We start from the raw sequence: 25,591 nt of genomic DNA, 5'->3' as shown, positions 1-25,591 counted from the left end.
TGGTTAAAGGAATATCATATCTACAAGGGTGGCATAAAAAAATGCCTTGTCACCCCAGTTTGGTGTCAAATTCTGTCAAATTTAACACACTATTTTACATTAATTACACAAAGTGATAGGCTTAAGTTCATTTCATTTGGAAAAATGTCTGTAGATTTGGAAGTCAAACAATGTATTGATTTCTAGCTGTGATAAAATCAGCTTCTGCCGACCTTTGAAGGCCCTATGCCACCCCATGATCTCTAGATCCACCCCTGCTTCTGAATACTATTTTGTGATTTGCCATACATCCATAAATATGAGGCATTTCTTTTTTACTACTATTACTATATACTATATAAATGTATATATATATAACCTGTATTTAATCAAGTCATCTCAAATTATGTTTATGTGTCCTGCAAGTGATCTATAAGACCAATTATTTTTTCAGTATCGCTCTCATTGACCTCAGTATTGATAGTCAAAAAAGGCCTTAAATTGGTAGCATTGATACTTTAATTCACTCCCACTCGGTGAGGACCCTCATTTACATTGTTCAGCCCTTTAAACCCGAAACAAAATGTTAACTCTCTAACAGCTGTTTGAAGATCCAGCCCAGGTGAAACCGGCTGAAATATCTTCACATTGGAACAATGTCCTCAGTCTGAAAGTCTATAACCTCACAGTGGTCCTCGCAGAGATATATGTACACACACACACACACACACACACACACACACACACACACACACACACACACACACATTGTGTTGACATTGAGAGTGTAAACATGTCCTGTGGGAGGTTACAAAAGATAAGGGGCCTGAACAGCACCAAGAGATCCTCTCAGGATGTACATCTGTTAGAAAATGCTTGTGAAATTCGTTTAGGTCGTCTCCAGTTTCAGTTGATAAACAGGGTTGTACTCCCCCCCCCAGAAGACCCCTTAGGCATTGATTCAGGGGATTTTGGGGGTTTAAAACAGTCTGAGAGGGAGTTTACAGTTACAGTTTTACAATACACACACAAAAAAACAGGGTGAGCTCTTAAGGCTGAATCCAAATTCTTGTCCGTATTTTAGGACAAAAACACGTTAATACAGTTTTTTGGTGGCCAGTCAAATCAAAACTGGATCAAACTGGGGGTGGACTCTGGACTCTTGGCCTCAGTATTTCTTAAAAATCTTGGCTATGGCCCCCGGTGGTAAAGCCAGATCATGATTCTGAAGACATACAGTCACCATGTGGGCTCCTTTTTGTTCTGTCGAGTTTTTACTTTAGCCTGCTGTGTTTTTTACGCCAGATATCATCTACTGGGAATGTTTTTTGTGTAGTATGAAATCACGTTCCTTTCCACTCCCTTGCAGTGTGTCATGTGCGCTGTATAGTTTGCCCTGCAGTCTAACGAGTCCCAACGTATCCCCCCACCAACTACCTTGTCAGCGTAACGTCACACACATCCCCAGGCGCTACAGGCCACACTGGGTAGAAAACAGACACTTAGCGGGGGGGGGTAGGGGGTAGGGCTGTGTGGTGTTTGTGTGAGTTTTAAGGGAACATGCTGTCATATATCAGCGAGTGAATTCGTGGAAACCTAGAAGGCTTTGTACTCTCTGTTTGCTCCTGTTCAAACCAGAGCTGATGTGGAAACTGGAAAAAGGTGTAAGTAAGTGAAAGTAAAACTAGACGCTGCTGCGGATCTTCCCCTAGCTTTCTTAACGGGAATACACACACACACACACACACACACACACACACACACAACAGATACCAGTGGTTTCAGAATTACTTGACAGACATATCGTTTATGTCTTTTTTTCTCCTTCAATACAATTTGTGTATTGAATGAAACATATTTATTTAAGTATCTGTAACTCTAACTTCATATATTTATTCACATATTGTTTTACCGTCTCATTTGTTTGGGTAATGCTGGCAAACCTTTTATTCTATTAGCTCTAGCACACTGTGCTGGATTAACTGAGTCTCACAATGTTTTATTTCATTCTTTGTTAAGAAAGACTCAACAATGTGACCTGCATTCCCACATTAATACTCACCTGAATCAGTGTGTTACTGCACAGCTCTTCATTTAAATAACAGTCATATTGTCTTTTTATATTATACAAATTGTCTCTTTTTAGTATCCTTTTATTGTCTTCTTAACTTCTTGATTACTGTACTTGCTTTCATCTTTATTTATATCTGTAAATAAATATGTTATGCACCAATATACCAAAGGAAAATCCTTTTTGTTTATATTGTACCTCTGTTTTTGCTGCCTGATGTAATCTTGGCATCATTTAAAAGGAGGGTTCACCCCTTAATGTATTCATAAGAACAAACTAAAGGTTGAAATAAAGGAGACCTGGCAATTTATTACCACAGATTGTTAATCTCTGATAAATAGAAGAAGCCAGCTGGTGATTATCTGAGTCACTGTGCAGGATGACCAGTGGTTATCTGAGTAAGCCCTACTGTGGTTCTTTGTTACCATGCGGAGTGAGTAACAGAGAAAAGAAAGAAGAGTCATTATTATTATTACGAGGGCTTGAAGCAGCACATTCATTCACACTTATAATTTTCAGTAATTTATTCAATATCACATGATGTTAATGATGTCTTCTGCTCCCGTTTTCTAGGCTTTTCACAAAAGACCCGCTTTGATGACAGTGGGTTCATTTGCATACAATTTACAACCAGTGTGTCAGGGGAGGCTCTTTAAAAACCAGGAGGCATTATTTGCTGATTAAAGTGACAATGTAATCAAATAATGTAATCAAATAGTGGCAAACGGGTTAATTATTGACGACTACTGTAACGCAGTTTAGCTTTAAAGTCACGCTCGCAGAATGGTTAGTCAACTGTGAACAGTGCTTGTGAAAACTCATCATCATGTGGCGTTTTTTTATGCTAATCGTCCTCCATGTAGTCGACAAAGTAGTAGTAGTACGCTCCCCTGATTGTACAGACATAAGCTTTTCATACGTGAGTAAAAGAGAGCACAGGGAGGTTGGGGGGTGGGGGGGCAAGAAGAAATCTGTGTTTTACACTGAGGTCTTTGTGTGTGAGTGTTAACACAGCCCTGTATGGAGAAGCAGAAAAGAAGGAGTGTGTGTGTGTGTGTGTGAAATGTATGTCTGTTCCGTATGTGAAGGTTCATGGGTTTCAGCGAGGGGAGGGGGCAGCTGAGGAGAGTGGGAGGTGTCGAGTATCATTACCCATCCCCCTCGCTGTCATAGCTGGGCTTCTATATTTATGTGTGTGTTTGTAGGTTTCGGTACCACTGAGTGTGCGTGGGTGGTTAGGTATAATGGTGCTGGTGGTTGTACTGAAAAGGGGGCCTTAATAATAATTTTTCCGCCGCCATGATGTGCACACGTGAGCAGCTGAGAAGTGACAATGTTGCCATGACAACAGATGCACACAATTTTTTTTTTACAGCTATGCCTTATTGTTGTGTTTGAGTCTCTGTGTGGGTGTGAGAGGGTGTGAGGATTACTTATGTGGATCTGGAACAGCCTGTCTGTAGTTACTAGGCAGATATTGGCCCACACCCGACACGACACACACACACACACACACACACACACACACACACACACACACACACACACACACACACAGAGGCACAGCTTGCCTGTGTCTGGCGTCGGTGTGGTGAGACGCTGTTGATAAAGGGGCTCGTGGTGGAAATGGCAGCTTATCCATTTACATAAGCTGTGTGCGGGGCTTGATAAGCTCTGCACTGAGGCTGACTAAAACCCATTGCTTCAAAACTTGATCCCCCACACTGCTCTGTCCACATACAACTTCATGTGCAGCCCCTCATGACGAGGGAGAGAAGCAGTTCAAGAACAGAGGGTGTCTGTATGATTCTGGGGGGAGATCAGGGACAGCTTTGTTGTAAATCCTTCATACTTTCAGTTGTTGCTGTAATTGTTGAGGTGAAGTCGAATACTTTGCGGTCAAAATATGAACAAAAGATATTCTGAAAGAAACTTAAAAGATGCAAAGAGGGAGAGAGAGAAAAAGAACAACAAAAACCAGATCAAATGAATGTGATGTGCTGATTCAGCACTACGCTGACCATTCAGTCCCTCACTTGTTCTGCTACACAACTCCTCTGCAACTCTCATGAATGTGTTTCTTGTTATTTCTGACCAGGAAGGAGTCCCCCCCCCAAAAAAAACTTTCCCAGCACACACACTGTCTAAACTCTCTCGTTCTTCCTTTCTCCTCCCTTCTTCGCACACACAAACCTCACCGTAAATGGGTATCTGGAAGATTGTTGGAATAACATGGTGTGTGTGTGTGTGTGTGTGTGTGTGTGTGTAAATGTGTGTGTCTGTGCAAGTGTGGTTCTTGTGGAAAGTTGTGAAGAAGTAGTGCATTATGCAAATAACAATGTATTCATGTTGCTGCAGAAAAAAACAACTGCCATTCACATTTACATGCTGCTCTATGTGGGTTTGTCCTTTGCAGCTGATATATGAGACTCTGTACAACCACATGCCTGTGTGCGTTGAACAAATGTGAACCCCTGCATGTGAGTGCATGTGTGAAAGTGAGAGTGTGTGTGTGTGTACGTGTGTGCAGCAGATGTCCTGTGTTCTGTTCTGTTCCCCAGACTGGCTGGTCTTTGTTGCTGCTCCCTCGTGCAGACGGGCCTGGCCACGTGCTTCTCTGTCTGCAAGGACAAGCCACGCCTCCGACGCTTTAATCTGTCAATTGCAGCGACCAAGTCCAGCCCCTAAAAACACCCACAGTTTGGCAGAGTCCGCCTCCTTGCTTGATGACGCTGTTTTACTCACGCATACTTACCATGCTCCCTTTTTCCTCTCTCACTCACACCTCCTCTGTCTATCTGCAGCTGTGCCATGAACACAGTCTACAAAATTGAGCAACACACTTCCTCCTCTTCTATCTATGTAAAAACCATCTCGTTCTCTCATTTTCTCTCTTGCTCTTGACATGCTGAGGGCTGCAATTTCCTTCCGGAAAAGTCTTCTTCCTCTACTTCCATACTGGGACAATAGTCAGTTCTCCTCCGCAGAAACACCCAGAAACAAGAAGAAGGAATGTAGTGACGAGGAAAACAAGGGAGGGAGAGATCCAGCTTGGCAAGGGTTGAGTTTCGAAGAAAAGACTTGTGGGTTTATGATGAAATAATGTTCCTTCTATGGCTGTTTTAATAACTGAATGGTATTTAACTAGGATGAGATTCCAACAGCAATATTCAAAGTAGTAGTCAGTTTCTCTGTTGTCTCTCTTGAACTGAAAAACAAGTCTAACCTCTGCTCAGAGGCAATCATTCATCCCAGACAGTCTTTCAGGTAAACAACCTGTACCACATTCAGATTACACTGTGTGCTTTATACATCTCTAATGACAAGTCCCTATATGCTCATTCTGAATCCCTTTGGCGAAAATGTGTCAGTAGTCTGAGTCACACCTGATAAACCTGCACTCCCCCCCCAGCTCCCTCCTGCCTCTGACAAAAACAGCCAAGTTTTCGCCCTCTGGGCCAAAACTCCATGCTGCTTTACGTTTAGTGTCAACAGTTGTGGAGCTGAGGAGAGTTTATTGCTATACAAAGTTCAACTGTTGATTGTTATCAGCAGAGTAAGAAAGGCAGAATCAGTCATACTGACAGTGTTTGTGCATTTGTAACAGTGAAAACAGGATAGCCTGACCAACTGCAAAGTACTGGTAACTTTGATTCAAAGACATTTCCTCAGCTCTTCATTGTTGTGCATAATAACAACGTTTAGCAAGAAACAGTATAATGAACCCACTACACATGCTTCCTCTGAGTCTGTGTTGTTTTCCCTGCCTTTCTAACCTGCATTAGTGTGCAGGGAGTGTGGTGACAGACAGATCATCTGTTACCAAGCTGCTGTTGACTCATACAGTACAAGCAGGACCCTTTGCAGCCTTTTACCGAGCCAACTGTGAGATGAATCAGTCTAATGACTGTGTTGAACAATGATAGCAATAAATGCTTTTAGTGTTTTCGCAAACAAAACAAAAAAAACCCTGCACAGACAAACTGTGCTGTGTATGTACAGACACACACTCCTATCACTTCCTGCTCTCCGAGGGACGCTGTTCGAGAACAGACAGGAACAAAACAACACACATTCAGACAGATTAACTTTGATTAGATTTTATGATCTCTCTCTATAAAGAAAGTTCTTATTATTTTTTAAATCCCTTTTTACTGACACTGAACTTCACATCAAACATTTTACCATTTCATACATTTTTGAACAGAAAAGAAAATTAAGATAAGATACGACTGACTGGTTTTATGTCTTTCTACACACGCAGTTTATTATTGAAAATTTAACAACGGAGAAGGAAAAAACTAAACAAAACAACACACAGAAAATACTCTTACCCCCCAACTTCTGTTGGAGTAGAGATTTGAAATATTCTAACAATGTAGCAAGTGAAAACAAACTTGCGATGAAGCAATGAACCAAAAGGTTCTCTGGTTTGCACTTTCTATAATATAAAGTCTAAACTAACTGGAAAGAAAGTTATTCTAAACCAGTAAGCATATGCCAGTTCTTATGATTCCTATAATGCCTATGATTCCCATGTTTATTTCCTATTTTAAAAAGTCATTACCGATGTTTTCATAAGTACCATATATCACGCTCAGCCTCAGTTTGACAGAAAGGTGTGTATTCAAATATTGCCTGACCACATCACCTGTAAAAATCCTTCTCCCACTTGTTCAACCAAATTTGAATAGAATAAAACTATTTTCTCTCCACTCAGATCATTTTGGATTCATTTGTCGAGGAGTTTATTTCTTCGGTAGAAAGTAGTTCCAATGGAAACCGTTCACAGCGAGGTCTGTGAATGATCCTGACTAACCCAGGACATTGTTTCTGGGAAAACACATTTTTTAAACACTGTGAGCTTCCCCATAGTTTTGGGGGTGGTGACAAAATACACAGGGAAAATAAACCAAAACTATCTGCATGGCTTGATAGCACAGTTTGTATCATTCCCTTAAATTTACGTGGATCAACTTTAATATCAAATATTATGCGTGGTACTCACTTTTATCCACTATAGAAGCTGTAATACAGTTTGTTAGACTTAGAATTTATTCCCTAGGTAAGCATCGTGACTGTACTGCAGTGATGTATCCATTTCCAGTCAGATGCATCTTTGCAGTTTGTTTTGATGTCTCTGCTCATGTGACCCTGACGACCTCCCTCACCCCTCTGCTCAATGACTCCCCCTCCAGCTGCAGCTAAGTTTGGCAAGAGGAAACTGATATCCCTTCCTACTCTCTGTGCCCCCAAATCGCACACACGAGTTGATGAACTTGTACACTGTGACGCTTCTGGCCTTTCTCCACACGTGCATGTAGGAACAAACACAGACACACATGCAGAAAGTGGGTTAAAAAAAAAAAGATAACCTTTACTGTTGCTTCCAAGACAGTCCAGTACAGAGCAACACTGCCCTCTACAGGTTTATTGGCTTAGAACTCACCTCTCTCTCTTTCTTACTGTGTTATGAACAGCAGGCCCATGCTTGCCTCATTCTTTAGTCATGTTAGTATGACACCATACTCACATGTTTTCTTACTCACTAGAATTTTCTTTCTACATTAAAGGTCCAGTGTGTAACATTTAGGAGGATTTATTGGCAGAAATGGAATATAATATTCATAGGTATGTTTTTTATTAGTGTATAATTACCTTAATAAAGGACTTTTGTTAACTTAGAATGAGCCGTTTTTATCTACAGATGCAACGGATCGCCTTCCATGGAGTCAGCCATGTTTCTACAGTAGCCCAGAACAGACAAACCAAACAATGGCTTTAGATAGGGAGTTTTGTGGCCACCGTAGTTTCTCCTACACGCTTCAGAGCCTGTTTTTATTCCCAATTTGTCAAGATACAGATGCGAGTGGTGTTCAATGCAATCTGCAACTTCACCACTAGAAGCAACTAAATCCTACACACTGGTTATTTTACCTCTGAGGTTTCACATGTTTTTTTTCTGCATACACAAACTTCTCAAAGTCTTTTTTTGGCAAACTCTTACCTCAGGAGAAAGTTATGTTATAGATGGAATACGTCTCTAAGGAAATAATTAAGTCAGTGCAATATCTCATTGGTGAAAAGTACACTAACCTAAACCTTAAATCTTTGGTGTAGCAGTTTGCTTTACTTCGTGGGCAGCTTTTCATCCCTAAATGGGAGGTGAGACTCCCAAATGGGATTTTTTTCCATCACATAATTGTTATGCGAGCACACACACATTCAGATTTGTCAGATGGCTTAATTAGTCCAGAAGCCTCCCCAGACACATAAGACTGAGACAATATCTGTGACTCATTTCATATTCTTCACCAGCCAGGATCCAAACACACTAACACACTGTGAAATTTCAGCTTCATATGGTTCCGTAACCAGAAACATCTGCACAACTCACACATAAATAACTACCATTACTTTGAGAATAAGAGCCCAGTTAACAGACTGAATGATGGTATATTGTAGTTATTTTTTTTTTTACATAAACCTGTAAGACACATATTCAAACCAATAATAACTAATAATTATAATAACTTTTATTTATATAGAATCTTTCATACATGAAATGCAGCTCAGACCGTGTTACAGTATGGCATTAAAAACAAAACAGTAAGAAATACAAAAAAAAAACTTCATAAAGATAGAGTCAATGATCTGATAAAAAGGCATTAATGACGATAGAGGAGAGATAAAGTTGTAACACATTAACTGCAGATCTAAAGTGTTGGAAGCACAGTTTTCCCGCTTGTTTTGTGGGATACTTTTAGGGCTGCAGTCAACCCACTCTTCAATCAATCAATTGGCCGATTTATCTAGGTTAACTAAATCTGCCACAGAGCCTTTTTCAAACCTAGCCATATTGTGTTTATTAAGTAGATTTACATACAGTAGCAACACACACGCATACACACACACACACACACACACACACACACACACACACGCATACACACTCTGGCAAAACGGGTTTCAACAAAGCTGACGCAGTACAAAGCGATGCAGCTCCAGACAAAGCCCCATGTAAAAACAGCTACCGCCATCCAACCTCAGGCTCTCGTTATTTAGTTGGCTTCAAATGAGACGTTCACACAGTTCCTCTCGACTCTCCCTCAGTTTTACAACATTAGTCCAAATTCTCCCAGCCTGAGGCGGTAGCCACTTAGCAACATGCTAAAGCAAAGTTCAGGAGGCTAAACAACACAATTAACACTAAAACAACATAAAACATGATCCATCACTGAGCTCGAACCTTCCAATGAGAGTTGGATGAGAGCACATCGACCGACCAATCGACCAGAAGGTGTCAGCCCTAGCTCCTCTTGTTGGCTGATCTGGGGTTAAAAAGTTAGTAAAATGACCTTAAAATCAACTCTAAAAGAAATATGGAGCCAGTGCAGGGAAGCTAAAACAGGAATAATGTGCTCTTTTCCTCTTTGTTAACAGTCTGGCAGCAGAGTTCTGTAAAAACTGAAGTTTCACAATCGAGTTTATGATAGGTGAGTAAAGAGTGCATCAATCAAACCTGCTTGTAATAAAGTCATGGATTAATGTATCATACTTTGTTAAGAATAGTCATACTTTGGCAACATCTCTCAGGTTCAGGCTCCCACTTGATTTTTTACTGGCACTTTTTATGTTTTGCTACTTCCAGCCATCGGGGCTCATTCCCAAATGTGAATCAAGGGTCAGTGTGTGGGAACAGAAGGAAAACAGCTAGAACTAACCGATGGGTGTGCGAATAAACAAAAATCAAGAATCCATCTGCACACTGATAAAACACAAGAAGATATTCAGCGCCATGAGGTGAATGTGATGTTTTAAATGTCACTTCCTCAGTGAACCCTAACAGCTGAGTCATCTGCTATGATACGGTGAAAACACTGACCCTCGCTTAGGCCTGCTGCTCTCATAACCCTCATGTTTTAGTCTTGACACACACACACACACACACACACACACACACACACACTCATAAACATTCACAAACACACACACAGCTGCATAAAGGCAGTCATAACTGTTTTGAATAATTGATCACTAGTGAAATTGCGTGGCTCTAGGGTTTCCATGCTGTCATTGTCCCTGTTTCGGGTCGATGGGTGGTGAGGAAAAAGTAAACTTCTCATGTGAGTTACTCATCATGTACCAGCCCCTCAACACACACACATATATAAACACACACTCCTTCATTCCCATGGCGCTGTGTGGGTTTCGATGAGCTGCATCCATCCCTGTGAAAGATGCAGAAGGAGAGAGACCACTGAAACCCTGCAGCTCTTTCATTTCAACCTCACGTATGCACCACTGGATGCTGGGGCAGCTGCTTTAAGGGGGTACAGGACCATGAGAGGAGGATGCCTCGAGACAGTCTGATCACCTCTGAGAATGACAGTAAGACCAAGCTGCTATTCTGGTTTTCACTTTGTGTGACGCAGGAGTTTTTTTAACGTGTTGATGTAAATTCTTTGTGCCTGTTGTTATTATCTTATCTTCTATAATACGTTCACTGGAAAGAAATATTACTGATTATTGAAATAAAGCAGCAGCCTTTGGTTTCTGTGCTCATGGTGTAGTTGTATTCATAGATTTGAACCTATTTGTGGACAAGAACATCCACATTTATTGAGTTAACAGAAGAAGTTCAGTAATATGAGTAAAAACCGTGTGGCTACTTACACTGGACTTCTGGTTTCAATCATCAATAAAAAGCCAACGATTGAAAACCTCAGAATTTTCTCGCATCCTCACTCAGCTGCATATTTGGGAGCTGGCCTCTGGCCCTTGGCTGTCTCCCCCGTCCTTGTGGGCTTAGCCACCCCGTCTCCCTTCATTAGGCCATTGTTTGTCTCTTTTGTGCCCCTCTGCTGCACACGGCCGTAATGACCCGTGTGCCGGCCACTCCGGTTACACTAAGGACACACACCAAAGGGCCGACTACATAAATATCTGCTCAATTTGTCAGTGGTCCTCTTTGTTTTCCTCTCGATCCCCCTTTACTGCAGGACAATAGAGGCAGGTATACAATAAGGTTAGGCTAAGCTCTAGCAGTGAAAGGGGTCAGTGTCCTAAGAAAAGAAAAAGAAAAATGGACTGTATTTAAAAAACTGTAGTCATCAGAGGAGGAAGGGCTGGTTATGTCATAGAGGGATTATATATACTTTATAAAAAAAAAAAAATTCTGATTACCTCAGGAAAACATTATTAAAGCAGAAATTAATAAAATAATACAAATAAAATATATTAAATATTTCATATTGGAGCATGTTTTCAGAAAGAAGTTTAAATAATGGTGCTCATTCAGCTACAACACTGTAAAAATGTATTTATATTATTATATTCTTTGGCAATATTAAGGATTACAAGTTAGTCAGACTTTAAAATATAAACTTTTCAGCATTTAAAGAAGTCAGTCTCTTGCTCCAATAGAACTGTCCCGATAACCTTTAGCTGTTAACAAGAGAAAGTCTTGTTTATTTGTTTATTTTGTTGTTTACTCCATGTTTACTTCATAACCTCTCTGCACTGTGAAATCTCATTATCTGCTGTTTAGAATAAACTCCTCTTTTATGATTACCTCGGTGTAATTAGACAAGTCGGTGTACATGCTCTTCTCTTGACTATTTAGTTCCCCCAAAAATGGGCCAGTAATATTTGCACATTACCTCTGCTGCTTAAAGCAGGGAGTAATATCAGTAAAAGTTTCACCATCTTCAATCTATGGAAGCATCGTTTTAATATATAATCACAGTGTAAAGAGAGAAAGAGATTAAAATGAACTGCTGTTGACATGAAGTATGGATGTAAATTAGCATAAAATTAATAGATTAGTTGTAACAGTGTAGAAAATTTACATTTTCCCAGTGAAATAATCTCTCTCTCTCCTACAGTTGACATTGGACTGGAATTTGCAGGTGAGTGAGTTTTTATGTTATGAATCACTAAAGGTGCCTTAGGGTAATGGATGACAAACTTCACATTACTGTAAGATAATTTGGTGATTATGAGTTTATATTATATTATACGGTAAATAAATCTGTTCACCGTGTTACATTAATGCTCACTGCAACATTTAACAAACATCTGCGCCTTTACTGCAGGTGACGAGGATGAAGTTTCCAGTTTTCAAGAGGAACATGAGAGGGAGAGACACAGAGCAAAAAGAAGGGACGGTGATAGAGAGAAAAAGAAGAGGAGGAAAGGGAGGAGAAGACGAGCATCAAGAGCAGGAGAAAGAGAAGATGAGCTACAGGCCAGGCATGAGAAAAGAGAGGCGGGCAGGAGAAAGAGAGCAAAGAATTATCAAGAATCAGAAGGAAGAGAGAGGGACGAGGAGGAGCAGGCCCAAATAAAAACGGGTAAGACGGCAAAAACTAAGAAGAACATAAAGAATGAAAAAACAAGAAAAGTGGAGCAGGAGGAGGGAGAAGCTGAAGAACGAAATGCAAAGGGAAAAAAGAAACATGGGAGTGCCAAAAAAGAAGAGAAAGACGAGGACGGAGGTAAATGTGCAGCGAAGGAGAAGACACAGGAAGTGAAGAAGAAAAAGCACAAGAGAGTAGTTGAAACAAGGTAAAGTTGTAAACTGTTTCACAACTATCATACACACAAGAAAGGTGCAGACACGTTAAACGCGCTGCCCTTCTGTCCCTTCAGCTCAGAGCAGGAGACCAGTGAGGAAGATGTCAATGAAGAAGAGGACAGTGAGGAGAAGGAGCTGAGGCCAGAGTCTCTGTCACCGGAGGAGCTGGAGAAGCTGAAGGAGGCTGTGGACGAGAGGAAGAAACTGATCCAAGGTCTGAGGGGGAAACCCTGGTCAATGAAAAAGAAACTTGTGACTTTGAGGTAAATTCCCTCACCGCGTTATCACTGAGGTTCACTTTGAATTAGGATCCTGGAAACAATCAGAATCCTTCTCAGGATCAGCTGTAATACAACATGTGAGCCGCAATTCCCTCTGAATCAAATCATCCTCTTGCTTGTAGGGAGTCTCAGGAGTTTGTGGAGAAATATGAGGGAGCGCTGGGGAAAGGGAAAGGCAGGAAGCTCTATGCGTACAAGGTCATGATGGCTAAGGTATGGAATCACACACTCAGGAATCACACAGCATTAAATGACTATGTTATATAATAGTGATTTATTGCTTTGTTTGGTTTTATTCTCTCTTATTTTGTATTTATTGTATTATCTTTGATTATCATTGTCTTCCATCTACCATGTTTTTTCTTGCCTTTGTATCCTGCTTTGTCTGTCAAAGCACTTTGTAAACAGTTTTACAAGGTGCAATATAAGTAAAGTTATTATTATTATTGTATTGAATACATGATTTTTTAAAATTTATTTGTCTTTCTTTTGTAGAAATGGATGAAGTTTCAACGGGACTTTGAAAACTTCAAAACTGCCTGCATTCCATGGGAGATGAAAATCAAGGAAATTGAAAGTAAAGTTTGGTTTATTTCTCAGAATTTTTTTTCTTCCAAAAAGTCTGCAGCTTCATGTCGAATATTCAAGACTTATACTATGAAAGATGATTTATATACTGTGTGCAGTGCAGTAGCAAGGGCTTTCTACGGTGGCTGACAAGGGCAAAACGCTGCAAACACAGGAATGATGCAAAACTAAAAACACACAAACACATAAAACAAATGCAACAGAAAAACTGCTGCAAATTCACTCCACAAAATGGAAGTGCGCCAGGCCATTATGGGGGACCTGACCTGAGGGATGGACCAGTCCTGTGGGACCAGACCCGAAAGACATAAAGATGACAATGAGTCTGCATCGGTCACCGTGTGTGGGCATACCTTCACTATTTTCTGTTTCTGTTCCTTCCCTGTTCTTTTCTGACACGTCTTTGAAAAGAATGTCTTTCTCTCCCTCTCTTTTATTGCCCTAAATTTCATAAAGGACTACACCTGAGCTTCCTGATAGAAAAGTTGAAAATACAGGAATTAGACATTAGTTACTCTTTTATTATTACGCTCACTATTCTCACCATTAATCTTTCCTGCAGGGCATTTATAACATATTTAACATACATTGTGCTGATATGAATACCGTTTTGTGGAGTGAATTTGCAGCATTTCTCTCTTGCAGTTGTTTTGGGGTTTTGTGTGTTTTTGGTATTTGCAGCATTTTTCTTTGGCATTTGTTTTGTTGGTTAAATAATAAATAATAATGAAAAGATAAACATTGTACTGTAGCTTATTGCCCAGTGTGTAAGTAGGCTACTAATGGGTGAAAGATCCTCTCTGTGTTTAGAAAGTCTTCACTGGTGTACCATTTTATTTCTTCAGGTCATTTCGGCTCCTCAGTTGCCTCTTACTTCATCTTCCTGAGGTGGATGTATGGCATCAACATGATCCTGTTTGGTCTGACCTTTGGCCTAGTCATGGTGCCAGAGGTACTGTACACGGCTGTATTTAATCAGAAACAACTCATAATTTCCTTGTATTGTATTTGCAGTATTGCTCTTATGGTTGTTTGCGAGCTTTGCCCTCCTGTGTATTGCTAACAGGCATTAATGGGGCGTCCTTATGGCAGCATCCCAAGAAAGACCGTCCCCAGGGCTGAGGAGGCCAGTGCCATGGACTTTGCTGTCTTATGGGACTTTGGAGTCAGTTCATTATTCAACATTACACTCACACCAAGCTCTTGAAATAAGATTTTTATTATTACATTTGAAAATACAACTCAAACTAAAATCTGTATCCACAGGGTTACGCTCAGTATTCAGTCCTCTTCTATGGTTACTACAACAACCAGCGTGCCATTGGCTGGCTCAAGTTCCGCATGCCTCTGTCATACTTCCTGGTTGGTGTGGGAACAGTGGCCTATAGCTACATGGTGGTCATAAGAACGTGAGTTTATTATGACTACATACAATGAATCAGTCTCCTCTATGTTATACTGAATCTGTATCTCTGATTAAAGGATGGCCCGTAATGCTAACGAGTCGGGAGTTGGAGATGATAACAGCTTTAATTTCAGCTGGAAGACGTTCACCAGCTGGGATTACCTGATAGGAAACCCTGAAACTGCAGACAATAAGTTTGCCTCCATCACCACCAGCTTCAAGGTAAGTGTCGCTGACTGTTGCTGATCCAGTATAGGTAGTACCTGACGCCATTTATCTGACATTTATCTTGCATATCCCTCCTTCTACCTCTCCAGGAGGCAATCTTAGAGGAGCAAGAGAGCCGAAAGGATGACAACATCCATCTGACTCGTTTTCTGCGTGTGCTGGCCAACTTCCTAGTCTTGTGCTGCTTAGCAGGAAGTGGATACCTCATCTACTTTGTAGTGCGTCGCTCTCAAAAGTTTGCCCTTGATGGACTGGATACTCACACCTGGTGGGAGAGGAATGAGGTAGTAATGAGAAAGATTGAGAGACAGAGAATGAAAGAGAGTGTATGAATCATTTTAGTAGCAGGCAAGATGTGCTGAAGAAGTTCATTATATAGATTGAATTACTGTCCTCCAAGGGGGAAATTCATGTCCACATCACTGCACCATACCAACACCATACACTCAACAAAGAAACACGCCATCCACAATAAACAAATCCACAAAGAAAAACAAACAAACAATCAAATAAATAATACATGACAGGTTACACACCTTTGTTTAGAGCAGCAATAGCTGCGGGGATCAGGCTTTTACCGTAGCGAACTTTCTTGCACCTCAGTGTTCCTCACCTTTACTTTGTGCATTGCATTGTGGAGAATAATGTCAACAGCATGCTCAAAAACGTCTTCAGAGTGTATTCTCACTGTATTGAATACACCTTATTTATGTCACTTTTTTTTACTAAGAATACACTACATACTACAAAATATGCTTAGAATTAGACTATAGTATGGATTTGGGGACACAGCTAGTGTGTTTTGCTTATTGTTACTTCACTTGAATGTCTGTTTTATAGTTCAGAATGATGTTAGAACAGTTTGTCACTTTTAGATGAGACCTAATGCTTGTCACCTCTGAGTTACAGTAAACAATCCAGAGAGATATACACACTGGTAATGTGTAAGACAAATATGAGCTTTCATCAGTCTGGGCCTTTATGTTTCTCAGGTGAACATGGTTATGTCATTACTGGGGATGTTCTGCCCCATGTTGTTTGACGTCATCAGTGCCCTGGAGAACTACCACCCTCGTGTCGCCCTGCAGTGGCAGCTGGGTCGTATCTTTGCCCTCTTCTTGGGAAACCTCTATACCTTCATCATTGCGCTCATGGATGAGATCAACCTCAAAGTGAGAACTAGGGCATGAATGTGTGTGAGATACTTTATAATTTTACAATACACTTAACCTGAGTATATGTGTTTCAGAGGGAAGAGGAAAAGATAGTAAAGTTTAATATCACCACATGGGAAGCCAGTCTTTATAATAGTACAGTATCAGAAAACAGCACTGGTCCACCCATCACTATCCAGCCTGCTGATGTGCCCAGAGGGCCCTGTTGGGAGACCATGGTGGGGCAGGTCAGTGGGCATTTGTGTGTGTAAACTATATATAATCTATTATGTAATTATGTAGTTATGGGTACCCAAAGAGACTAATATGAAATGAAAATATAGGATATTGTGAAATAATCACACAAATTAATATAAAATATGTAATATAACCATGAAATATTTTAATTGAATATTTTTTAAACACAGCTCATTTACCTTTTTGCACTTAAAATTACATTTATTTAATTCACTATTGTCCAAAGTGACGTACAGATGAAGTACCATTTAAGCCACAGTAGATCAAGGAGAAGCCTTTTAGAATAAGTGCCTCAACACTCAGTTTCACCTGACACAAAGTGCCACAAGGCTGTAGGTTAGTAACTTGACATTTATTTCTTTTAGAAAGAGCTAGAGAAGGATTGAGAGGTGACAGTCGTTCATTTTCAGCTCATAGTGAACAAAAAGGTTCATAAACCTGAACGAGGGAATTCAGGTGGATGGTTGACGCTCTGTAGGATGTGAGCAGCAACAGGGAGCCAATGGAGAGTAATAAAACATGGAGTGATATGAGCTGTCTTTGACTGACAGACCAGATGGGCTGCTGCATTTTGAACCATTTGCAGAGGTTTTATTGTTCAAGCTGGCATCAATTATGATGGCCATTTTTCAAGCTGGTACACCTCTCTGGTCCTACCTCACAGAGGGATCATTCAAGTCCGTCTCTTTCCACTGGGGTACTTTCTCTTCTCCATATACATCTCCACTCTTTTTTCTTAGCATGTGCTGAACGGGAAGACTGGCTGGGAGAGTCTTAGAGAGATTAAATTGAAGGTGGCGTTCTATCATCCATTTTGAGATAGCATTAAGGCAGGCTGAGATTCATGCTATGACAGTCGTCATCCGACGGGAAGGACAGATAGAACTGGGTATCCTCAGCGTAGCGGTGCTAAGAAAAAAACATGTGAGCAGAGATTTATATTGGAAAGAGAAAGGGACCAAGTACAGATCCTTGCAGTACCCCAGTGGAGAGAGACACTTAGACCTCAATGATCCCTCTGGTAGGACTCAAACCAGAGTCGTGCTGTACCAGAGAGGTGGTTCACCATCTATAAAGCATCCCCCTCTCTTTGACCTCAGGGTTTCTATGATTGACAACAGTGCAGTTTCAGTGAAATGACTCCTCTTAAACCAGACTGGTTTGGATCAAGCATAGCGGCCTTGGCTGAGCACGCTTTGCAACCTTGGATATGAAGAATAGTAGTGAGACCGGCCTGTAGTTTTCAACAAGGGATGGATTTAGGGTTGACTTTTTCAACAACGGGCTGAACTTGAGCCCTAGAGAATGTACCCGAAGTCAGTGAAGCATTTCTCATGTGCGTCATCAGAGGCACGACTGTGGGTGAGATGGCTCGAAAGAATAGGATCCAGAGGATAAGAGGTGGGGCGACTCGAGAGTAGAGGTTTGGCAGCCTCTTCCTCAGTGAAAGGGAGAAAAGCAGTAGTGACTCATCCTTAACTGGAGAAGATTGTGGTTGAGTGGTTCTGTGAATTGGCCACTGACGGACGTTACCTTGTTGGCAAAGTCACCCATCAGTTGAGAGAGAGGTGGCTGGTGAAGGAGGCGAAGGGTAAAGGTGGCTTCTTCGAGGTGGAAAATAGTTTGTAGCATAGCTGTTCTTGTCGAGGTAAAATGCAGTTTAGCTGGAGGGAAAGGATGAAATATCACACTGCTTCTTTTCATAGTTACAGAGTTTACTGTAGGTCATTACAGGAGTTTGTATTTCAAAATTTGTCTCTTTATATTTCACCATCTTCCCCAATGACCATTTTATACCATAATACCAGTTTTCATCACTGAGGCAGTTATGTGACTGGCTGTTGATGAGATGACAGCCATGTTTAATAGAGCAGTCTTTTTAAAATGCATTGGATTTATTTATTTTTTTAACTTTGGGTCAACATATATGTTGATTACTATTACTTCATACACCATTAGCGAAATTGTATTCAACACTGATTTAATTAAAAAATGGAAATTCAGCTAACTTTAGAAATTGTTAATATGATATAAGATTTGCATTAAAAATGAAATATGTTGTATTTTATTGTTGGGTAGGACATATAGTAGTTACATTTTATACTTAAACATGGTAAAGTAACCTACATAATAAGAAACACTCAGGGATTAAGAGGTGAATGAAAAAGTATAACCTCTGTAAGGCGATCATTATGTACGACTGCTTCATCCTTTGCAGGAGTTTGTCCGTCTGATCATATCTGATACGATGACAACCTACATCACGCTGCTGATTGGTGATTTCCTGAGAGCCGTGCTCGTTCGCTTTCTCAACTACTGCTGGTGTTGGGACCTGGAGGCCGGATTTGTGAGTCATCTGTTCAAACTGATTAGAGTGAAATTACACAGTGTATAATTTATTTGTCATAACACATAAAAAATAATGTGCACCTTTTTCTAGAGGTGGAATGAAATATTGGTTATGAAAATATGAGTCACAGGAGAGTTATTTTTGTCTCCTTTGTGTCGTGTGAAAGCCGTCTTACTCTGAGTTTGACGTCAGTGGGAACGTCCTGGGCCTGATCTTCAATCAAGGAATGATATGGTGAGAAAACAACATTCATATTTTAATTAGCAGGGTCAAAAAGACATATTAAAGATTCTGTGAGGAACTTTCAGAAAAACCTTGTTTTTAATGGCCGATATGTGAACTGCAGTCAGCATTCTTCACTCTGTAGGCGCGAGTGAGCATCATTCTGAGCATCGACCAAAACAGTCATGTGTCTTCTCATTTAGATCAATATAATACTAACAGGTTTGCCATTCATTTTCCTCGGATTTTCCCAGAAACAAACACAGAAATCAGTCAGGCTGCTATTTAATTTTATTCATTAGAATTTTTTCAAATTATGTTACAGTCTGTTCACACATTGGCAATACAAAGCAATTAATACATGTAAATTGCTTCACATTATTACATATTGCACCTGTCAATGTTCATTTTTGTGTTTTATTTACAACTACTTAGTGATAATGAATAACACTTGTCCTCAGTGTTTAGCCTGATGTTTTCCTCCAGGATGGGTGCTTTCTATGCCCCCTGCCTGCCTGCCCTGAACGTCCTCCGACTCCACGTGTCCATGTACCTGCAGTGCTGGGCCGTGATGTGCTGTAACGTGCCCCAGGAAAGGGTCTTCAAGGCCTCTGGCTCCAACAACTTCTACATGGCCATGCTGCTGGTCATCCTCTTCCTGTCCACTCTGCCTGCCATCTACACCATCGTCACCATCCCCCCTTCCTTTGACTGTGGACCCTTCAGGTAAGGATGCTCGTTGGAGGGATCTTACATTTACAATTTGATTACTTTGACTCTCACTGTCACAATTATTATCTTTTCCTCAGTGGGAAGAAACGTATGTTTGATGTGATCCAAGAGACTCTTGAGTCGGACTTCCCTGCCTGGTTCAGTAAAGTGTTCAGCTCTGCCTCTAACCCTGGACTGGTGCTACCCTTCATACTGCTGATGGTGTGAGTCAGCAAACACTCACCAGCAGATTGAATATGAATATATATATATATATATATATATTTGCACAGCTTAAGATATTTTGTATAAACACGTTGTCATTTTTTCCTTTTAGTGATAAAGTTTAAGGTTCTTTGATGGTTATTTGTGTCTTTCAGACTGGCCATTTATTACTTGCAATCCACATCCAAAAGCTACAAAGAAGCTAATGTGGAACTGAAGAAAAAACTACAAACGGTAACCTGGAATTAGATTTTATTTATCTGCTTTTGAATACACTGGAATAAAAAAAGCTCACACTTAGAAATTCAAGTAATTAAACTTCAGGAAATTACAATATCACAATGTTAACCTCTAACATTTTATATAAAGATGGAAAATTTTAATTTCAGGCAAATAAAGGTAAGAGATTCTCAGGAACTTTCATTTGATTTGCTTTTCTAATCCATTTTAGCAGCTTTAAAACATCCCAGCAGTGTGTAGATGCACAAATAGACAGCAAGAGGCCACAGTTGTATTAATATCATCACTCCAGCAGAGAGCAGCAGAGTAACAGCTCATATCTCTCCAAAAACCAGTGGGTTAAACAATTATCATTCATCTCTACGCTGCTTGACAAAAGCAGCAGCTGAATGAAAATAATTTAAAAACTGATGTGCAGTTCTGTATGCCTTAATTGCCTTTCTTAACTTTAAAACAAAACTAAACCTCTGTGGATGGACATTGTACTCAACGTGGTCTGAATCAGCTTCCTGCAGTCACTCTTGCAATTGCTCATGTGTCCCTGTCAAGCAAAACGAGGAGAACAAGAAGAAGAACAAACGAGCAGCGCTGAAGGCACAGATGGACCTAGAGGAGGCCAGAAAAGCTGCATCACAGACTGCAGAGCAACAAAAGAACAACAACGCGTCACTACAAGACCAAGAAGGTGAGACTGAACTCTGCATAAAAATGAAACAGGATGTTTTTAATCATGGGATGAAAAGAAATATCCAGTGTAAACAAAAGACAAAATAAATCTGTTAAACTTTACCTTTGGTCTCAAACTATGGAGCCCTGAAACTGACAAAATATAGTAAAACGTTATTAGACAAGTCAAATATATAACTAAATACACTAAATTGTAATACAGTGAGTTGAATATTAAAACTTGAATGTAAAAATAAACTTTTTACTTTTTTGTGGACCTCTAATCTTTACCATAAATCAGCTGATAGAAATCAATTAAAAAGTCCTTTTCTTGGCACACATTTAATCATTTATCTATTTAAATATTTTCCCCAAGTAACATTATCTAAGCATTAACACTGTTAGTGTTAGCTTATTTAAGAAGTTTCTCCTACACTCTTCATATCATTAAAATAAAAAAATCATATATTTATACAGCAGTATGCAGCTTTTTACCCCCCACATCTGAAATGATACATTTCTCTTTACTTCACTTTCACCTTCAAGCCGATGAGGAAGAAAATCACAGCAGCAGTCAGAGGCTGTATCATGGGAAGAACAGACGCAACCCCCCTGCTCCGGTTAGAGAACAAGGACTTCCAGCCACCAGAGCCCCTGTCCCCAGGAACTATCACCATGGCAACCACGGGGCTCCTGGGTACCTGCCCGGTTTCCCTCGGCAAAGCGAACCGAGGATGCACAGGGTGCCGAGCCTGCAGAGACACTGAGAGAAAACAACACGAAGAAAGAAGAAAACCGAGCACTTTATTGAGAACTGAGAGAGTGTTGACGGCTCTTTTCCTCCTGAGAAAATTAGTAACATTTCAAATTAGTTGTTTACTAAATAAATGTTAACATGAGTAGAATATAATTTTCTTTAAATGTTGCATTACAGTTGTTATATATGCGTCATATGTCTTATATATAAAGAGGGACGACAAGACAGCTCTCTAAAAGTGAAGCTAAAACATCTTGATCGCCCCTTGGTGGCTGACTGCAGTAGTTTGGTTTTAATTAGTTATTTAAAAGTATAAAAAAGGGAGTTTCAGGTCATGATTGGCAGCTGAGGCCTGCTCACATGTTGATGTGCTCAAACATTTCTCTGCTAGCTCCACTGGTGACACTTCTTAGCAGTACCTCATTGTACTGCTCCTCAACATACAGTAGAAATCAATGGAAACAGCAATGCAAAAATCTGTTGTTGATGACGAAAGTAAGAGGGTAACAAAAACCATAAATTCAAGTACAATTAACAAAAGTAGTGGAAGATGATGATGATAAATAAATAAAATGTTGTTGTTTCTCTCTTATTTCCTGCACATCCACACAACTGTTACAGGCTTATTTTAGATTCTCAAAGGCAAACATCGTAATGTCCAGCACCATGCCCTGCAAGAAAAAAATGAACAAGAAACGGATTTCTGTGCCACTCCACAGTGGTTTAGCCTGGCAGCCCTTATGAAAATTGTCTGACTCCACCAATGAGGGTATGAAACAGGGAAAATATTAGCATGTATTTGTATGTGCAGCTTCCATCTTTATATGGAGGTCTCCATATAAACTCTGCTTGGCCTAATGTTTCCTATCACAGCAACAATCCAGAGCAGTTATATTAATGACATGTTTCTAAAATAGGTGAACTAAACATGTAAATGTTCTTTTAAATTGCATTAATTTATTTTTGATCCATTCTTGACTCTTACATCGTTTTTGTCTTTGGAGATGACCACCTTGCTTTAACTTTTGGTTGTAGTCGATCTTTCAGTTTCCTTACAGTTTAGTTGAGCTATATTCAAAATTAGAAATTATTTTTTAATTCACACTGACTGGCCTCTCACACTGAGACACTGGGCACAGGTGTCCCTGGACCTGTGACTGGGCCAAAGTATTAAACAATTCATTAGACATGGAAGCCATTTAACCTAGCTAGCGAGGCTTAAATGTATCTCTCTCTCATCGCTGGCTGCACTTACACACTCAACTGAGTTTTTTCAGCTGAATAACACAGATATGACACATTGTGTGACGCGTAAAAAGCGTCAGATTATGCCCTTTTTGGAAACATCGAATCTGTGCCAAACATTCAGGTTTGATCTGTCAGTATAAATCCATTCCCTGTGGCCTCCTGACCTTCATCACGAAGCATGAACGTCTGCGTATCATCTGATAACGGCGTGGTCATATCCAGTGTCCGACAGCTGATTCTGCTCTGCACTTGCTGTCAATCAACCTGTCATTCAGCAAATTTAAAAGTAACGGTGTTGTCTCATTAGTTAAACTTTATTAACCTGAAATTCTATACATTGATAATCACTCAGAGTCACGTTTAATTGAAATTCAAGAAGTGTACGATGTAAGGGGGTTGTCAGTGAGGAATAAGTGTGTCTAAATCATTTAAAGACAACAAGTCAACAAGCTAATGCCACGGACATTAAATTACAGTGCCAGTCAAATCCACTCTCATTGACGCTCATGATCAATTTATGGTAAGTAAGCATTAAGTATTAATCCAACAGTTATTTGAGAACTGGAGAACGGAGTAAGCCCCCAAGCTTTATTCTTTCATCATGGGCCAAGAATTGTCAATCACATTATTTAATAAAGACTGAGGAGACATTGACCTTCCCTGTATACTGGAGACTCTTCGTCATAATCTTCCTCACTCTTATTCATCCAGGTAATAGCACAACCCCCCCCCGCCACCACTCTGTGATAGCCACGACTTCATCCTTTCTACTGGAGTTGTGTTTTGGCTCTGTCCCAGTCTCCTTCCAATGCTGGTACAATGTGGCAGAAAACTGAGCCATGACAGGTTACACATTACTAGATACCTCAATGTCCGCTGCACCGCGATGGCCATCTCTTATTCACTACCAGTAATGAAGGGAGGAGTGAGACATTGTGGAGCTGCACAAGCACTGATTTGACTCGTTCGGAGGGGTGTTCAGTTTTCCTTTGGGGAGCAAAGGTTGGCATTGAGTCTCAGAGTGAAGTTAGATGCTTTTTAGTTAATGGATTTTAAGAATAAATCTAGGCCTTCTTCAAGCTTAAGTGAGAAGGAAGGATGAATACCGGGTAGAGAGGATTATTGAATGGTTTCTAGGAAGTGAAGGAGACAATCAGGAGGAGGACTTGAGAAGCCCAACCCTGAGGGCTTAGCTTGTCTTTCAGGTACAAGCCTCGAAAGCGAGCATTCATAGCTCTCTGTGTGTTGGCAGCCTTTGCGTCTCCTGTTTCCTCCTGTATTATTCAAAAGGTCAGATGTGATATTTGACCATAACAACACATATAATATGGATAGGAACATAAGGCACTATTGTTCATCCCTTAGTCCTCACTTCCACATCTTTCTTACCTCTGCTCAATCACAAACTGTTAATGAAAGTATAAGGTCACATTTCTTAAGTCTGTCCTGAAACAATGGCAAAAATGGATTCAATTAGTCAAATGAAGTGTGTATTTTCCATTTTTTTTGTTCAAAGTTCTCTCTGTGTTTCCTTGTTGAGCTACAGTAAAAAAATTTAATAAACTTGTGAAAATACCCAATTCATTTGACTAACTCAGACTGCTGAACCCTCATATTAACTTCAGCTAGTAGTTAGTTAGTAGTTAGATGGAATATAATATGCATAACTATGTTTTCATTAGTGTAAAATCACCTGAAAATAATAATCATTATGTTTTTGTTACCTTATGATATCTACAGACACCACGGGTCGTCTTCCAGGAGTCCCCCCATGTTGAATCACCATGTTTTTCTAGTCTAGATAGGACGATTATCCTTCGATGCCAGTAATTCCTGGTTGAAAATTAATGGTTCCACAGACTATCCCATATAATTACATGTTTTGCTTTTTTTTCTATACGCATATATATACATATATACATACACACATAAACTTATATATACTATATATATAAATAAACACACATATATTAAAATAAATGAAGAGTTAAAGGGAGCAGGGTTTATGGTTATGGGCAGCAAAAGGTTGGCATTGAGTCTCAGAGTGAAGTTAGATGCTTTTTAGTTAATGGATTTTAAGAATAAATCTAGGCCTTCTTCAAGCTTAAGTGAGAAGGAGGGATGAATACCGGGTAGAGAGGAGTATTGAATGGTTTCTAGGAAGTGAAGGAGACAATCAGGAGGAGGACTTGAGAAGCCCAAACCTGAGGGCTTAGCTTGTCTTTCAGGTACAAGCCTCGAAAGCGAGCATTCATAGCTCTCTGTGTGTTGGCAGCCTTTGCGTCTCCTGTTTCCTCCTGTATTGACCATAACAACACATATAATATGGATAGGAACATAAGGCACTATTGTTCATCCCTTAGTCCTCACTTCCACATCTTTCTTACCTCTGCTCAATCACAAACTGTTAATGAAAGTATAAGGTCACATTTCTTAAGTCTGTCCTGAAACAATGGCAAAAATGGATTCAATTAGTCAAATGAAGTGTGTATTTTCCATTTTTTTGTTCAAAGTTCTCTCTGTGTTTCCTTGTTGAGCTACAGTAAAAAGATTTAATAAACTGAAAATACCCAATTCATTTGACTAACTCAGACTGCTGAACCCTCATATTAACTTCAGCTAGTAGTTA

General features: G+C 40.0%; 1 protein-coding gene across 1 annotated transcript; it reads left to right on the top strand.

Annotated features, from left to right (window-relative positions):
• Positions 1–10,263: 10,263 nt before the first annotated feature.
• Positions 10,264–22,645, top strand: tmc1 (transmembrane channel-like 1). Its single transcript, XM_051422972.1, has 20 exons — positions 10,264–10,441; positions 11,938–11,961; positions 12,148–12,619; positions 12,704–12,892; positions 13,033–13,123; positions 13,406–13,487; positions 14,344–14,450; positions 14,565–14,663; positions 14,765–14,907; positions 14,981–15,125; positions 15,221–15,415; positions 16,124–16,303; positions 16,381–16,533; positions 18,762–18,890; positions 19,060–19,127; positions 19,602–19,841; positions 19,925–20,050; positions 20,207–20,285; positions 20,841–20,976; positions 21,504–22,645. The coding sequence occupies exons 1-20, from the start codon at positions 10,405–10,407 to the stop codon at positions 21,722–21,724; spliced, it is 2,916 nt and encodes a 971-aa protein (XP_051278932.1). The 5' UTR covers positions 10,264–10,404; the 3' UTR covers positions 21,725–22,645.
• The last annotated feature ends 2,946 nt before the right edge of the window (positions 22,646–25,591 follow it).

Source organism: Dicentrarchus labrax, unplaced genomic scaffold (genome assembly GCF_905237075.1).
Source record: "Dicentrarchus labrax unplaced genomic scaffold, dlabrax2021, whole genome shotgun sequence".
Lineage (NCBI taxonomy): Eukaryota > Metazoa > Chordata > Actinopteri > Moronidae > Dicentrarchus > Dicentrarchus labrax.
Note: the sequence above shows the minus strand (reverse complement) of the source record. Positions and strands in the feature narration are given on the sequence as shown.

Bases quoted from the DNA above. Each gene is read 5' to 3' on its own strand.
- tmc1 (XM_051422972.1), top strand. From the start codon at position 10,405: ATGCCTCGAGACAGTCTGATCACCTCTGAGAATGACA. The intron at 14,908-14,980 runs GTGAGTTTATTA...CTCTGATTAAAG, and splicing joins TACATGGTGGTCATAAGAAC to GATGGCCCGTAATGCTAACG. The intron at 19,128-19,601 runs GTGAGAAAACAA...GTTTTCCTCCAG, and splicing joins TTCAATCAAGGAATGATATG to GATGGGTGCTTTCTATGCCC.